The sequence below is a fragment of the Bos javanicus genome, chromosome 11 (assembly GCF_032452875.1).
Source record: "Bos javanicus breed banteng chromosome 11, ARS-OSU_banteng_1.0, whole genome shotgun sequence".
Classification (NCBI taxonomy): Eukaryota; Metazoa; Chordata; class Mammalia; order Artiodactyla; family Bovidae; genus Bos; species Bos javanicus.
The window spans coordinates 94,076,317-94,094,029 of NC_083878.1; the positions used below are offsets into that span (position 1 = coordinate 94,076,317).

The 17,713-nt window shown below is 38.8% G+C and overlaps 1 protein-coding gene across 13 annotated transcripts in view; it reads right to left on the reverse strand.

The window, feature by feature from the left end:
- Window positions 1–17,713, reverse strand: part of STRBP (spermatid perinuclear RNA binding protein) — a 199,183-nt gene that overhangs the window by 90,485 nt on the left and 90,985 nt on the right. For 12 of the 13 annotated variants that reach the window (XR_009739583.1, XR_009739584.1, XM_061433465.1 and 9 more), the window contains 2 exons: window positions 3,902–4,069; window positions 1,534–1,754 (listed from right to left, as the gene is read on the reverse strand). Coding sequence is in view for 11 of the 13 variants with exons in the window: in XM_061433465.1 (XP_061289449.1) it covers window positions 1,534–1,754; window positions 3,902–3,904 (224 nt within the window). In the remaining 2 variants the exon portion in view is untranslated. Of the gene's footprint in view, window positions 1–1,533; window positions 1,755–3,901; window positions 4,070–6,738; window positions 6,987–17,713 lie in introns of those variants that run through there. The other variant, XM_061433464.1, reaches the window with a different exon arrangement.

Consider the following 17,713-nt stretch of genomic DNA (forward strand, 5'->3'; position numbering starts at 1 on the left):
CTGGAGCACTTTCCAAGAGTCTGTTCAGCCTTGACAGCATAGAGATGTATTTAAAAGGACTGACTTCACTGAAAAATACTTAGAAATGGTAAAAACAGCAAATCATAGAAGTTTTACCACAATAAATGGTATAAACACATTCCGACATGCAACTTAAACACGGAATGCAGGAATTCCCTAGTGATCCAGTTGTTAAGACTCGGCACTTTCACTGCCTTGGCCCAGATTCAATTCCTGATTTGTGAACTAAGATTACACAACCCCTGCAGTGTGGCCAATCAATCAGTTAATCTTTTTTTTTTTTTCTTTAATAGAAAATTATTTAATTAGTATACATGTGTTCCCCATAATCTATAAGTAAGGAATTTATGACTATTTAACTTGTGCGGGGACTAAGATACAAAGAGCTTCATTATTGGATGATACTACTAATTACCAATGAACTGTATATTTTGACAGTATCTTTTTTAAACTTATCATATGCAAGAAAAAGTGAATTATATTGCCAAGAAACTTCAAGCTGACAAATCTATAGCTAATGTATATATTACCTGTAATAAGTTAACGAAGTCAAGAAAATATAATCTTCAGCTAAAAACGGATACTGATTTTCTTTCATCTGAAGATGGAAAGGTTACACTATCTTTCAGTTAAAGAAATCAATTTATCAATACTTTCCCACTATTCTTTATCTACTTATCATACTGATATAGAATTGAAAGGCTGAGAAAAAAATTCTGTAACTTCTATCCTCAATTTACCAGTTGTAGTCAAAGTAATGTTCTTAATCCTACGAATACAATGCAGTCAAATGAGCTTCCTCTTTCAAAGTAAACTATATTCTTACTCCAATCATAGTGACATTGCTCAAAACAGTAACTCTAAGTTTAGCAAGGCATAAATAGTTTCCTAGTTCTCACTCAGCTTTATCTCACTCATAACTCACTTTTGCTGCAGCACTGGAAGCACTGCTGTAATAGCTGAAGGGTCTGGTTCCCATTAGGCCATTCATTCAATACCCAATGAGCATGTACTACATGTAAGACACTACACTGGATCCTGGGAGTCGTCGAGGAAGATTCAGTCAAAAATACCTTTGGAGGACATTCTCCTGCACTCTTTCTTCTACATCAGAATTTTTAAACACCTGAAAAAATGACATTTTACGACTTCCCCAGAGACCAAAAAAAAAAAAAACTAGTGTTTACTTCTGAATTTAGGAAACTAAACCAACACATGAAAAAGATGACATATCACAATCTCTGAAACAGAGGGGTTTTTTTAAGGGCTTATATCCCTTTTTAAAGGGATCCTGAACATCTCTATCCTGTTTCTCTGATCTAATCATTATTCCTCTTCTACTGTCCCTTCAAATTTAACTCAGAAAAATTCCACAATTACTTCCTTGTTTACAGTCATATAAACGAGAAAACCCAAACAACACCACATACCAAGTGTAACCCAGTGGGATGGGACCCTGGACTTTCTGGGCACTACAAGTAAAGTGTCACACAAAGGTCAGGTCACACTTACTTGGAATAGGTGTCTACGGCCTCTTCCTTCTTTACTTCGGTCTCACCCTCTGCTTTTGTGCCTTTACTTGTTTCATCCAGCCAATCTGAGACATGTTTAAGAGCACACTCAACAGTAGATACCATATTCTGAACAGCTTCAAGTTCCTCCGGAGATGGATAAATTGTCGAATGTTTCACCATAACATGGCGATCATCATTGGCAAAAGATCTGATAGATCTCTGTCAGAAGATGAAAGAAAACTATTACTTTGATAAAAGAAATGGTACCTGAAAAGGATGACTTACAAATATATTTTAATCAAGTCACAGCTAATAACTGTTGTGATTAGCTATGTCAAACTGTTGTGAAACAGTTAACATTGAAACAACAAAAAAACTGCTCAAGAAAGGAAGTAAAAACCCACACCAGAAAACCTTAAATCTTTCATTCATGTTTTGGAAAAGTTCACACACATCACATTCAGTATTATGTATATTCCACCTTTTAGCTGAATAGATGTGTTTTCAATATCACATCAAAAAAGGTCATCCATATCACACATCATTGGCAAGAAACAGACACTTCCTATTTTCGGCAGAGTATATAGAAATGCATACAGGTGACTCATGATACCCAGTCACTCCTATCCAAACTGCTGAATACTTCTGCACTTTGAAAAATTGAGATTTTGTAATATAATAATATAAAATACAAAGTTATATGTGAACAAGACAGTAAAACTATGGGCCACATCAGAATCTTACTTACTTTTTGGCATTCAAACCTTTGGTGTGATGCTTTAATTTTTAAAATAGATTAGTAGGAGATATTCCAGCTTCCAAAATGGGGAAAATAAATATTGTAAAAGAATTAATTTCCCAAACTAATTTACAAATATGTACACATTCTCAATCAAAATTCCCTCAAGATAGATTCATTTTAGTATTTCACAAAAATAATTTTAAAGCTCATGGGGGTGAGGGGAGGGATCAATGACAGCATTAAGAACTATTCTACAAAGGTGGATGGGTGGTACCATTATGCTAAAATAAAATATCAAAAATTTAAAAAGCAATAATTAAAATGACATGCTGGCCCAGAAATCAGTGGAGCAGATTAGCACCTAGAAATAGAATGAATTTCATGAAATTTTAATAGAGTAGATCCTTCACACTCATGAGTCACACATCCAAAAACCTTTGAATATCTCCAAATTTACAAATACCATTAAGACACTTGTACCACTACACAGCAAAATGAACAAGCTACATTTAAAATGAATAAACTAGGAAAAGAATTTTCACCAACTATGACAAGTGATATATATGAAGTATTTAAGCAGTAAGAATATCTAGACTGCAACAGATAAATAAGCTGAAGAGGCAAATAATTCATTTCATATGAGAAGAAATACAAGTTATAGTGTCATTCATCACAGCTCACCATAAAACTAAATGACAGAGAAAATCCATCCCAAGTTAACATTTTTCCCCACCATTCACAATTAAAATATTAGTAGAGTTCCTTCTTTAGAGACCAAGTCAACTAAGTTGCTAGAACAAACCCAGAACAAATTTTTTTTTAAATAAAATCTTTCTTAAAGAAATACCTTCAGACTTGCTAAACAACATATTTCAAAAACACAGATGATTAATATTTTGTGCTTTTCCCCACACTTATCTTTTTTTAAGCATTTTCTTGCTTACACTTAGCGGTGGGGGGGTGGGGGGGAAATCACATATCCTTCAGAACCAAAATAGGAGCAAAATATTTCAGCATATTTTACCAATTAAAAAATTAATTCAATTTAAGTATGAACTTTCCACAAAAACTAAGGTTTCTAGGATATTCAGTTCAGTATCCTCAATACACTCAATATTTGACCTTATTATTTTAAAACCAAAAGCACGTGGAAAAAAAAGTTTTGTTTTGTTTTGTTTTGTTTTCAGTTAAATACACACACATTTTACAAACTGCAAAACCTTCAAATCATTACTTAAAGAACTGGTTCAGGACTTTAAAACACTGAGCTTCAGGTAGAAGCTAGAGAAAAATTACATAATTTCAAGTTCAAGGTCACCTTAGCCATTTGTATCAGTTTGCTAATACCAGTTTTATTAGAAAATATTATTTATGAGCATTCTCTCCTTTGTATTTAATAATTTATGGACTGCAGGCTCATGGGGCTCCATCTTGTGGTTTAAAGGGCTCGTAATAAATCTGAACTCATTCGCTTTGCTTAAATAGTAGAATGGCATCTTCAGCTGATGCACTGGAGCCAAAAATTAACACCACTGTTTTTACTTGCCTTCACTGTTAATAGTTTCAACTTTAAATAACTGAGCTCTTCGGTAACTAAATTAAGGAATTATAAATGATAACCTACCATGGTTTTCTATAGTATTTTAGCTTCTTCTTCCGATCCTTTCCCCTCTTTCTTGTCGTCTTCACTAGACACTGCTTTGTGTGACAGTACCTCCTCATAAGCCTGAGTCCCCTGATGGCTCAGAGTCAATATGGCAAAGATATCTGAAGGCTTGTTCTCCAGAGTACACTTGCAAGAGAAAAAGAAAAACAACTTTTCAAAAATGCTTATTTATGATTAGTTTCATATCAGAGGGTGAAACCCATAAACATATTACTGAATAAAACAGAACAATCTTCATTGTGGAAAATTACTTATTTTAAACAAAAGCTAAAACATCCTTTGAAGGCCTGGGCCCAAGAGCCTAAGTGATATGACCAGAGAAATAACTAGTTGTATTCAATGAGATGAATATATTAACAAACACAGATTCAGTAAAGAAATACAACCAGAAAATGTAATACTACTATTGGTGGGGAAAATGTTGCAATTAACCATGAGATTTTCAACAGAAATTGGCATCAGTCAGGCCTATCTGAAAAGTAGATAAGGACACCTGGAAATATAACACTTTTGCTTGTAACCAAGAGGCTTTTCCATTTGACACTGCCATCAGACTTACAATATATGTTGGAACAATATCTCTTCTTTAATCATTTCAGGCCTAAAATTCAGCATGCTTTTTTGGCTCTCCTCTCCTAACTCCCTAGAGACCTTACTGCCCTCTCAACCTATATGCAGTGCTATGCCACACTGCTGAATATTCACTCAATCCTTATTTCATTACCCATGAATGGCTGTCACCAGAATCCCACGCATATTTCTGCCCAGAGGCCTAAGACTCATTCTATTACCCCTATGTTCCACTTTTGAGATTTTATTCCAGGTAAGGTAAAAATAAGCTTTTCTGAACACTGCTGAGGTCCTTATATACAAGCCAGCTGTAAAAAATAAAAAAAGAAAGAAAAAAAACTAGAGACTATTAAAATAGAACATATACATTACATGACTATCAGGAGAAACACACACACAGAAGACATGAACACCCACGAGAAGCAGCTTCCTCTTCATCGCAGTGTTCTGTGTGTTGTGCTGTGTTGTGTGTTCAGTCGTGTCTGACTCCTCGAAACCCCATGGACTGCAGCCCACCAGGCTCCTTAGTCCATGGAATTTTCCAGGCAAGAATACTTCCTTTAAATTTTCCCTTAAACAAGGAAATCCCCTTTTTACTTTCATCTACAATAATTTCCTAACAGTTACTCTCTTAAAGAAAAAAAGATCCTTTTTGAATTTTTAGGACCAGCAAAGTTAAAGGTGACATTTAACTCTACCCAGTACTACAAATGAAAAAAACAGATCCACACTCAGTCAAATGATACTAAGTTATGACCTACATGCAACACAATTCACATCTTATAACCAACTTCCCTGACTCTGACTTACAAAATCCACCTGAAATAAGCCAGTGAAGATTGAGTTTTTTACGTTACATAACAACTAATTATGGAAAGATTGAGGGTAGGAGGAGAAGGAGACAACAGGATGAGATCATCATCAACTCAATGGACATGAATTTGAACAAACTCTGGGAGACAGTGAAGGACAGGTAAGCCCAGCATGTTGCTGTGCATGGGGTCACAAAGAGTCAGACATGACTAAGCGAATGAACAAAATAGATGGAACTTAGATTATTCCATATATCAAATCAAAGAGGGAACATACATATACTGCAAATCACAGGGCCCTTTTGTGCAACAAAGTTAAGACACAAACTAAAACATGATCAATGGTAAGAGACATTTCAAAGACCACCCTGTCACTAGAATTTTATCTTTTGTATAAAGATCAAACTATACTATTTAGAGTTTTTTGCATTTCCCATTTCCAACCTTACTCCATTCTAGAGGATTCAACCATTCAGTACTTGGCTGTGAATCCTGCAGCCAAAGACTGCTGTACATTTACATAAGAACTGAAAACAAAATCCACAAGCTGCTCTCTATAAAAAGGTAAAACCAGTAAGTCAAACATATTATGAAAGTTGGCTGAAAACAGAAAAAGAGAGAAGAATGCTAAGTAAAAGTTGATGTAGTGGGACTTGCCTGGTAGTCTAGTGGTTTAAGAATCAACCTTGCAAACAGGGGATGCAGGTTTGGTCCCTGGTCAGGGAACTATGATCTCACATACAATGGAGCAACTAAGCCCAAGTTATGCAAGTACTGAGCCTGGGTGTTCTACCCATGTGCCACAACTAAGAACAAACGCAACCAAATAAAAAAAAAAAAAAAGCTGACATAGTGGAGAAATTATGGATCACCAACAGCACTTTTCAGTCATTAGTATGGAGAGTAAACACCCTACCCAAACATCAAGCTCTGGGCCCTATTTGCCACTGTTATTCAACAGTTTTAGAAATCCTAGCCATAGCTATCAGAGAAGAAAAAGAAATAAAGACAATTCAAATTGGAAAGGAACAAGTAGACCTGTCACTATCTGCAGATGGCATGGTACTATACATGGAAAAGCCTACACACATCACCAGAAAACTATTTTGTTGTTCAACCACTCAGTCATGTACAACTCGCTGGACTGTACATGGAACCCCACGGACTGCAGCACCAGGCCTCCCTGTCCTTCACCATCTCCCAGAGCTTGCTCAAACTCATGTCCATTAAGTCGGTGATGACATCCAACCATCTTTTTGTCTGTCGTCCCCTTCTCCTCCTGCCTCAGGGACTTTTCCAATGACTCAACTCTTCACATCAGGTAGCCAAAATACTGGAGCTTCAGCTTCAGCATTAGTCCTTCCAATGAATATTCAGGGTTGATTTTCTTTAGGATGGACTGGTTTGACTGACCTCTGTGCAGTCCAAGGGACTCAAGAGTCTTCTCCAACACCGCAGTTTAAAAGCATCAATTCTTCTGCACTCAGCCTTCTTTATGGTCCAACTCTCAAATCCAAACATGACTACTGGAAAAACCATAGACTTGACTATATGTGACCTCTGTGGGCAAAGTGATGTCTCTGCTTTTTAATACACTGTCTAGGTTTGTCATTATTGTTCGCTATATTAAAGACAGGCAAATACAAAATAAGAAAAAGACATCTCACTGATACACCAAGAGGATTAGTTTAAGATAAAGAGATTTACTAGTAAATACAGACTTATTTATCATCTGTTCTGTACTTGGTACTGTACTTGATAGTACAGGGCATACGAAAATGAACCAATTCAGATACATTAAAAGAAGAGCAAACACATATAAATTCAATAATTCTTCCAAATCCCTTCAAATAAACTTTTCCTACATGGTGGCATTAAGTTTCTGTACAATACTAACTTGAAAAAAAAAAAATACTGAATTTCAGTATTTTCCTCTGGAAATTTCCTTTTATTTTCTATATTAAAAAAGCACATATGAGAAAGCTAAACTGGATAACCCATAAATTACATATACCTACTCCAAAAATCCAGCTTTTCATTCCTACCTGGAAACACCTATCATGATGAAAAAGTTCAATCCCACCACATCATTTGAAGCCTTGCAACACTGGACACAGGCAAAAAGGTCCCTACTCCACTAATAAATAGTGTACACAAAGACGGCAGGAAAGCTGCACTCCTAACAAAAGAGGCACTGCGCAAGCCGGCTAGGTCAATCAGAAAGCTTTCTGAGCACTTACTGTCAGTGAGCAGAATGGAAAAGATGTTCTTAAGTAACCTGTTCAAGGAAGTGGTAACTAGAAAACACATCTCACCAAAGGCACACACACTAGCCCTTCCCCATTCCTGACAACAGGGACAGAATGACAGAGCTGTATCCCCCAGTCAGATGACTCATTTGGTTAAAGAACCAATAATTCAGTGCATCTCAACAAGTCTTCGTTGAACATCTATAATAATCCAGCCACTGCTCTAGGCGCTTAGACTGGATCAGTGAACAAAACAGATAAAAATTCCCACTCTTCTAAGTCCAGAGGGTGGGAAACAACCAAAAAACAATAAATGTAAAAATAAATAATCTAAACAGTATGTGAGAAAGTGTGAAGCCCTATGGGGAAGAAAGCAGGGGACAGCACAAATACGTGCAGATACTACACACAGGAGGGTAGGATTGTGGTTGGTCTTCATTGAGAAGCTGATGCCTGAGTAAACCTTGATGGGGAAAGGGCATGAGCCACGCAGAGATCTCAGGAATGAGTATTCCTGGCAGGGGAAAAACAGTGTACCTGGTCAGATGGAGACACAACAAGGAGACCACTGTGGTTGGAAGGCTGAAGCAGGGTGAGTGAGGAGAGAAGGGCAGTGAGGACTGCGGGTGGAAGTAAGAGACCAGACCACACAGGGCAGAAGATGGCAAACTTTTTCTTTAAAGGACCAGATAAAAAGTACATTAGGCTTTGGAACCAGAAGGTCTCTACTACTCAACTCTGCCTCTGCACTGCAAATGTAGCCATAAGACAGTATGCAAACAATTGGGTGTGGCGGTATTCCAATTCAACTTTTATTTATAGGCACTGAAATTTCAACTTCATCTAATGTTATTTCACAAAATACCAGTTTTTTTTAACAATTTAAAAACATAAAAATCACTCTTAGCCCACAGCTCATGCAAAAACAGGCAGTGGATCAAAGAGGTCCCAGGGCCATAGTTTGTCAACTCCTAATACAGGAGGTCTTTCTAGTCACTTTAAGGATTATGGCTTCTATTGAGTGAGACACCCTTAGACTGCTTTGAGTAGAGAAATGACAATATCTGACTACGTCTTAAAAAGATCACCATGATTGCTATGTTGAAATACATAGTAAAGAGGGCAAGGGTGGAAGGAAGGGTATATCACTAAGAGTTTAGCAATCAGAGTATGGATACATTCTGAAGGGAAAGATGGTAGGTCTTCTTAATAGAATGGATGTGGAGTGGGAGTGAAGTGGAGGCCTTAGGACTGACTTCTAGGTTTTTGGTTTGAGCAACTGAGTTATGGAAGGTGCATGCAGAGGTGGTTTTGGGATGAAGATCAGGAATTCAGTTTTGGACATGTTGAATTTGAGATAATTATTAGATAGCCAAGGAGGTAACTGGATATGAACCTAGAGTTGAGAAGAGAGGTCTAGATCACGATACAAATTTGATGCTTTTCAGCATATAGGTAGTATGTAAAGCCACAAGATCACCAAAGGATGATGATTAATGAACATGGAAAAGGAAAAAGAGGCACAACTACAGTCAGCAAAGTGGCCTGAGAGATAGGAAAATGAAGACTGTGCTCTTCTAAAAGTCAAGTGAAGAAAACATGAAGCAAGCTCCTGATATAGCATAAGAATGGAAATCCTAAGTCTGACTCCTTCTTTTACTACTAAGGATGTTTATAATTCAAAGATTTGGAAGTCTTGTACACTACTGTGTATCAGTTCAGCTCAGTCACTCAGTTGTGTCCAATTCATTGCGGCCCCATGAATCGCAGCACGCCAGGCCTCCGTGGCCATCACCAACTCCCAGAGTCCACCCAAACCCATGTCCATTGAGTCAGTGATGCCATCTAACTATCTCATCCTCTGTTGTCCCCTTCTCCTCCTGCCCTCAATCTTTCCCAGCATCTGGGTCTTTTCAAATAAGTCAGCTCTTCGCATCAGGTGGCCAAAGTATTGGAGTTTCAGCTTCAAAATCAGTCCTTCCAATGAACACCCAGGACTGATCTCCTTTAGGATGGACTGGTTAGACCTCCTTGCAGTCCAAGGGACTCTCAAGAGTCTTCTCCAACACCACAGTTCAAGAGCATTGATACTTTGGCGCTCAGCTTTCTTTGTAGTCCAACTCTCACATCCATACATGACCACCGGAAAAACGATAGCCTTGACTAGACAGACCTTTGTTGACAAAGTAATGTCTCTGCTTTTTAATATGCTGTCTAGGTTGGTCATAACTTTCCTTCCAAGGAGTAAGCGTCTTTTAATTTCACGGCTGCAATCACCATTTGCAGTGATTTTGGAGCCCAGAAAAATAGACAGCCACTGTTTCCCCTGTTTCCCCATCTATTTGCCATGAAGTGATGGGACCGGATGCCATGATCTTAGTTTTCTGAATGTTGAGCTTTAAGCCAACTTTTTCACTCTCCTCTTTCACTTTCATCAAGACACTCTTTAGTTCTTCTTCACTTTCTGCCATAAGGGTGGTGTCATCTGCATATCTGCTGCTGCTACTGCTAAGTCGCTTCAGTCGTGTCTGACTCTGTGCGACCCCAGAGATGCCAGCCCACCAGGCTCCCCGTCCCTGGAATTCTCTAGGCAAGAACACTGGAGTGGGTTGCCATTTCCTTCTCCAATGCATGAAAGTGAAAAATGAAAGTGAAGTCACTCAGTCATGTCCGACTCTTCGCGATCCCATGGACTGCAGCCTACCAGGCTCCTCCGCCCATGGGATTTTCCAGGCAAGAGTACTGGGGTGGGTTGCCACTGCCTTCTCCACTGCATATCTGAGGTTACTGAAATTTCTTCCAGCAATCTTGAGTCCAGCTTGTGTTTCCTCCAGCCCAGCATTTCTCATGATGTACTCTGCATATAAGTTAAATAAGCAGGGTGACAATACACAGCCTTTACGTACTCCTTTTCCTATTTGGCACCAGTCTGTTGTTCCATGTCCAGTTCTAACTACTGCTTCCTGACCTGCATACAGGTTTCTCAAGAGGCAGGTCAGGTCGTCTGGTATTCCCATCTCTTTCAGAATTTTCCAGTTCATTGTGATCCACACAGTCAAAGGCTTTGCCATAGTCAATAAAGCAGAAATAGATGTATTTCTGGAACTCTCTTGCTTTTTCGATGATCCAGCGGATGTTGGCAATTTGATCTCTACTGCGTATAGTTTTGCCGTGTTTTACTATTTACAAGAATTAATCCTCTCCTAAACTATTCTATTCCTGCTTCAGCCCATCTTTGGTGAAAACTCTGAGAACATCAAGCTCCCCTTTAAAACCTTCAATGACTACTCATTAGCTAAACAACTGGTATCCACTGAGATACTGGGTGTCACCAAGGCCCTTCATAATACAACACAGATGCAATTCTGTCCCTGTTATTTTTCTCATCATTATAGTTTCAACCAAAAAGAAAATAATGAATCTTCCCCAGAATACCATGCAACGTGCTAACACTAAACTTCACATTAACCCTTTCCCTTATCTGGACTGCAACCTCCACTCCACCATGATCTGTCCTTGTTCTAGTCATCAAATGTCCATCTCAAATCTACCCTTCCAGGAAGCCTTACTTAATACTTGAGGTTAATATAATATCTTCCTTGAGTCATCCAGTCCTTTTTCAACTTCATTTATGACACTTCTTTTACTCAGTTTTCATTATTTTTATCATAAGCTCCTTAATGAAATTACTTACCTTTATCTCCACAGCATCCAGTACCATGCCCTGCACTCAGGAGAGGCTCAAAAAAAATTTGAATTTAACCCTAGATTTCTCTTTCCTTAGAGAGAGCCATAACTTAGAAGCCTCCATTTGAAAGGTCGCCTTCTCTTCCCACACATTTGCATGGCTGTCATCATTATAGTGACTTACAGGGAATTTTAGACTCTTCGTCCATAAGCACAGTTTCTACTATTTATTTGACTTATTTCACCCATCTTGGATTAATCCCCCAAACTCTCCCACTCCTTCAGGACTTTATTAGTACTTAACTTACCTCTAACTCCTGGCATAATTTTTCGTAATTTCCATAACCAGATAAATGATCCTTCTAAATTCTGGACTCTCCATTGCTTCTACTCCATTCCTCCGATGTTTTCATCTCCTTTCCTACCCCAGGCACCCACTCGCCACCAGGGCTCACAAACTACTAACCCCAGCACTTTTCAGTCCCTCCATCTTTTGCATGCTCTCATTTTTGTCTTTATCTAATTGAAGTTACACAATCCATCATTTATCACTCACTTTCACCAGCAATCCCCTTTGTTATCCTATCCTGGCAAAATCCCAACCCTTTTAACTATACCCCACCAGTAACACTGGAAATTGGGGCAGGGGGTGGGGGGAATCACACAACAGTGTTTTTTTTTTTTTCTTCCAAATTCATGATCTAACCTTTAAAGGAATAACCAACAGTTTCCAATCCAAGCAGGGGTGGTACTGCAACCTTCAGGGATTTACAAATGTGAGGTAAAGTGTTCTGGCTGTCACAAGGTAGAACCCTGGCATTTGCTAAACATCCTGCAATGTCCAAGGAGACTCAATGAAACCAAATATTTACTTCCCACTTTCCTAAGTATAATTTCACATCTTCTTTCATCTCTTTACATCTATATCTTCTTCCCATATCCTCAGATTCCTTCTGCTTCCTTTACTGTTGTTCTTCGGTCACCAAGTCGTGTCCGACTCTTTGCGACCCTATGGACTGCAGCACACCAGGCTTCCCTGTCCTTCACCATCTCCTGGAGTTTGCTCAAACTCATGTCCATTGAAATGGTGATGCCATCCAACCATCTCATCCTTTGTCGCCCTGTTCTCCTATTGCCTTCAATCTTTCCCAGCATCAGGGTCTTTTCCAATTAAGTTGGCTCCTCACATCAGGCAGCCAAAAGTATTAGAGCTTCAGCTTCAGCATCAGTCCTTCCAATTGAATATTTGGGGTTGATTTCCTTTCAGATTGAATGTTTTGACTGCTTCCTATTTCAAGCAAAATATCAACCTTGCTATATCTTTTCCCATATATTATTCTTTCCTTCCTGTTATTACAAATAAATTGTCCCTATTCCTATCTAGTGGAAATGTCTCTACTCAAATCCTCTAGACCCCATCCCCTCAAGAATATCACTCCAGGATTTCCCCAGTGGTTCAGTGGCCAAGACTCCATGCTTCCTCTGAAAGGGATACAGGTTGAATTCCCTAAGGGACGTTTTGCATACCATGCTAGTTCTGCATGCCATGCAAGTGGTCAAAACAAAAAATCAAAAAAGAGTATCATTCCAGTAATCATCCCTGTCCTCTCGAATAACTTTCTTTGATTCTTGCCTCCCCATGGCCTGTTTCTCTGCCCATCTTAGGGCATAATTCTTTGAGTTTACACTTTGGTTTCCATTTCCCCTTCTCCCATTCTCTTAAACTCACCTCAATCAGCCTCTTACCCCAATGCTTCACTCGAACAGTTCTTGTCAGGTCCCAGAGGATTTCCATGGTGTTTAGTGCCGTGAACAATTCTCAGTCCTTGCCTTTAGTCTACCTTCAGCAACGGGTGACATAGCTGACTTCTCCACATTTAAACCTTTTACCTCCCTTGGCTCCCACCCAGTACACCACTCTCTTCCTACTTCATAAATTACTCTCCTTTCTTTCTTATCTCCACAATCTAAATGTTAGAATGCCTCTGGACACAGATCTCACCTTTAATCTCTTTACTCATTCCCTTGGCAGGATCATCCAGGCTTGATGTTTTAAATACCACGTATACACTGAGGACTCTCCCAAATTTATACCTCTCTGGGTTCCAGACTCCATTCAAGTACATAACCAACATACCCACCTCAATATCTAATAAACATCTTAAACTTAATGTGTCTCAAACCAACTCCTGATCTGTCCCTCAAAAAACACACAACAAAAACAAACTTTACAAACAAAAAAAACTTTACCACTCCTGGCTGCGCCTCTCTCAGAAGCCTACTACCCCATCCTCCAAAAGCTCAGGCCAAAAACTTAGGAGAGTCATCCTTGACACCTCTCTTCCTCTCACACCCACATCTAATCCATCACAAAATCCTTCACCTTTACCTTGTACTCTTGCTTCCCCACCTTAAGTTCATTCTCAGTAACAGCCAAGACAAGGAAGCAACCTAAATGTCCCTCGACAAATGGACAAATAAATGTGGTACATATATACAATGGAATATTGCCCTCAGTTGTTCAGTCGTGTCCAACTCTTTTGAGACCTCATGGACTGCAGCCTGCCAGGCTCCTCTGTCCATGGAATTTTCAGGCAAGAACACTGGAACAGATTGCCATTTCCTACTCCACAGGGTTTTTTCCACCTAGGAACTGAACCCACATCTCTTGCATCTCCTGCATGAGCAGGGGGAGTCTTTACCACTGCACCACCTGGGAACCCCACAACAGAACATTATTCAGCCAAAAAAAGAATGAAATAATGCCATTTGCAGCAACACTGATGGACCTAGAGATTATCCTACTATGAGAAGTCAGACAGGCAAAGACAAATATCATATGATATCACTTATATGTGAAATCTAAAAAAAATCATACAAATGAACTTACTGTAAAACAGATACAGATTCACTTACTTGGAAAACAAACTTATAGTTACCAAAGGAGAAAGGTTGGGGGGGGAATAAATTAGAAGGTTGGGATTAACCTTCTAATTTATCAGATCAGATCAATCGCTCAGTCGTGTCCGACTTTTGCGACCCCATGAATCGCAGCACGCCACGCCTCCCTGTCCCTCACCAACTCCCGGAGTTCACTGAGACTCACGTCCATTCCTCCCCCTAAATAGGAAAAGGAGTACGTCAGGGCTGTATATTGTCACCCTGCTTATTTAACTTATATGCAGAGTACATCATGAGAAATACCAGGCTAGATGAAGCACAAGCTGGAATCAAGACTGCCGGGAGAAATATCAATAACCTCAGATATGCAGATGACAACATCCTTATGGCAGAAAGTGAAGAGGAACTAAAAAGCCTCTTGATGAAAGTGTAAGAGGAAAGTGAAAAAGTTAGCTTAAAGCTCAACATTAAGAAAACGAAGATCATGGCATCTGGTCCCATCACTTCATGGGAAATAGATGGGGAAACGGTGGAAATAGTGTCAGACTTTATTTTTGGGGGCTCCAAAATCACTGCAGATGGTGACTGCAGCCATGGAATTAAAAGAGGCTTACTCCTTGGAAGAAAAGTTATAACCAACCTAGACAGCATATTGAACAGCAGAGACATTACTTTGCCAATAAAGGTCTGTCTAGTCAAGGCTATGGTTTTTCCAGTGGTCATGTATGGATGCGAGAGTTGGGCTGTGAAGAAAGCTGAGCACCGAAGAATTGATGCTTTTGAACTGTGTTGGAGAAGACTCTTGAGAGTCCCTTGCACTGCAAGGAGATCCAACCAGTCCATTCTAAAGGAGATTAGTCCTGGGTGTTCTTTGGAAGGAATGATGCTAATGCTGAAACTCCAGTACTTTGGCCACCTCATGCGAAGAGTTGACTCATTGGAAAAGACTCTGATGCTGGGAGGGATTGGGGGCAGGAGGAGAAGGGGATGACAGAGGATGAGATGGCTGAATGGCATCACAGACTTGATGGACATGAGTTTGAGTGAACTCTGGGAGTTGGTGATGGACAGGGAGGCCTGGTGTGCTGTGATTCATGGGGTCACAAAGAGTCGGACACAACTGAGCAACTGAACTGAACTGGACTATTTATAAAATAGATAATCAACAAGGATCTACTGTATAGCACAGGGAAATCTACTCAATGTAATAACCTATATGAAAAAAGAATTTGAAGGATATATGTATATGCATAACTGTATCACTTCGCTGTACATCTGAAACAACATTGTAAATCAACTATATTTCATTATAAAATTAAAAGTTTTTTTTTTTAATTAGGTCATGTCATTTCTCTGCTCAAAACCTTCCAATGGCTTCTGGTTTCTGAGTAAACACCTAATAAGTGAAAGTGAAGTTGCTCAGTCATGTCCAACTCTTTGCGACCCCATGGACTGTAGCCTACCAGGCTCCGCCGTCCATGGGATTTTATTGGCGTGGGCTGCCATTTCCTTCTCCAGGGGATCTTCCCAACCCAGGGATCAAACCTGGGTCTCCTGCATTGCAGGCAGACACTTTACCGTCTGAGCCACCAGGGAAGCCCCAAACACCTAATAATGGCCTACAAATCTCCAATAATCTGATTCCCATTAACTTCTTGGTCTCACCCCCCCCCCAACTGTTTGTGACCCATGCCATGGACTGTAGCCCCCAAGGGGCTCTGTCCATGGGATTCTCCTGGCAAGAATACTGGAGTGGGTTGTCATGTCTCCTCCAGGGGATCTTCCCAACCTAGGGATTGAACCCATGTCTCCTACATTGGTGGGCTGGTTCTTTACTACTGAGCCCTTGGGGAAGCCCTCCCATAACAATGTCTATGGCCAAATCTAGATCTTCCTATAGCAAAAGCTGATAAGACAAAATCTACAGGGGTGACAGAATTTGGAGGCTGAGTTCTGCCAGGTTAGAGAAACTTGGGAAGCACCTTAGACTTGCCATAGATACCCCAACACAAGTATTACTTGCCTTTTTATTTAAAATTGGAATGTTTCTGAGGAGTATTGCCTCCTGCAGTGCTTTGGGACCTTTCTAACAGTGACAGTGGCTTCAGCTTACACACTCTGATACTTTGAAAGTCTTTGGTTGTTCCCCTAGTCAAACTCTATGTAAGAATATGTCTCATTCCACTTAAAAAAAAAAAAAAACTTATAATCTTTCTTGATGAGGGAGCTTCCTAGGGTCATATGTCCAACGTCAGTATTTAGTTTAAATTGAAAAAGTTGTTACTCCCCAAAGGCTAGAGCTAGAGCTAAGGTACTTTCCTGTTTAAGAGGACCAAGCAAGATTCCTTTTGTTTCTGAATATTTTAAATTTAAACAATATTTTGAATTTACAAAATAAATTTACATTTCATGCATACAGACAAAATAAAATGTTAACAAAAAAAACTGTATACTTACCGTACACAGCTTTTCTTACATATTAATGTTTTGCCAAATTTGCTTCAGATTGTTTTTCTAAGAAATAGTATCTCAGATAAGTACTGTGTGTATATCCCTCCTTGATCCCTCTTTTCCCAGGGATAACTACTCTTGAATTTTTTGTGTGTTGTGTTGGATGTTTATACTGAAAGAAGTGTGTGTGTTTCTATCTATAAATTATATGGAATATTTTATACATTTTCAAGATTAAATAAAAGCCATCATTTTGTACTTATTATTCTGCAACTTTAACCTTTTCACTCAACCTTGTTTTGAATTTAGATGGTAAAATGTATCACTGTAGTTCATTTACTGTATAGCTTATATCTTCATTTTCTTGCTGATGGACACTTAGGTTTCCAGTATTTTGTGATTATGAAAACTGCTGTAGTGAGTATTATTGTTATCTTACTGTGTTTTATGTATTGGAGTTTCTCAGAACAGTATTGTTGCTTGTAGTATTTCCACATTTTTTACTATCAATTATTACTGAATTGCTTCCTTCACTGGTTTTATCCTTTTATAATTTTACCTGCTTTGGTTTGCACAGTTACATCATGGATTCTCTAAAGCAGACATGTTTGTTGTACTGAAGAAAATATGACATATGACAATCTCATTTTACTACAGATAAGTTGAAATTTGTTTGTTTAGATTCTTGATAAATTTTTTCCTGTTTAAAAACCTTATTACAGAAATGTTTAAACCTCTACAACTGGAGAGAACCCTGTGAAATACAGAGAATATATCTGTCATCAGTTTTCAGTAATTATTAACATATGGCCAGCCTTACTTACTTCACTCTCTCTCATCTCCTCAACTAGATTATTTTAGAGAAGATCCCAGATTTTCACTTAATTTCATCTGTAAATACTTTACTATATACACTAATCTCTGTATAGTATATATCAACCACTCTCCCAAAAGAAACCCACACTTCATTATCAACCCCCAGAAATAATTCCATGTTATCAGCTTTTCAGCATTCAAATTTTTCAATTATGTTTTTTTAGTTTTAGCTACACTATTTTTATTTATTTTTAATTGAAGGATAATTGCTTTACAGTATTATA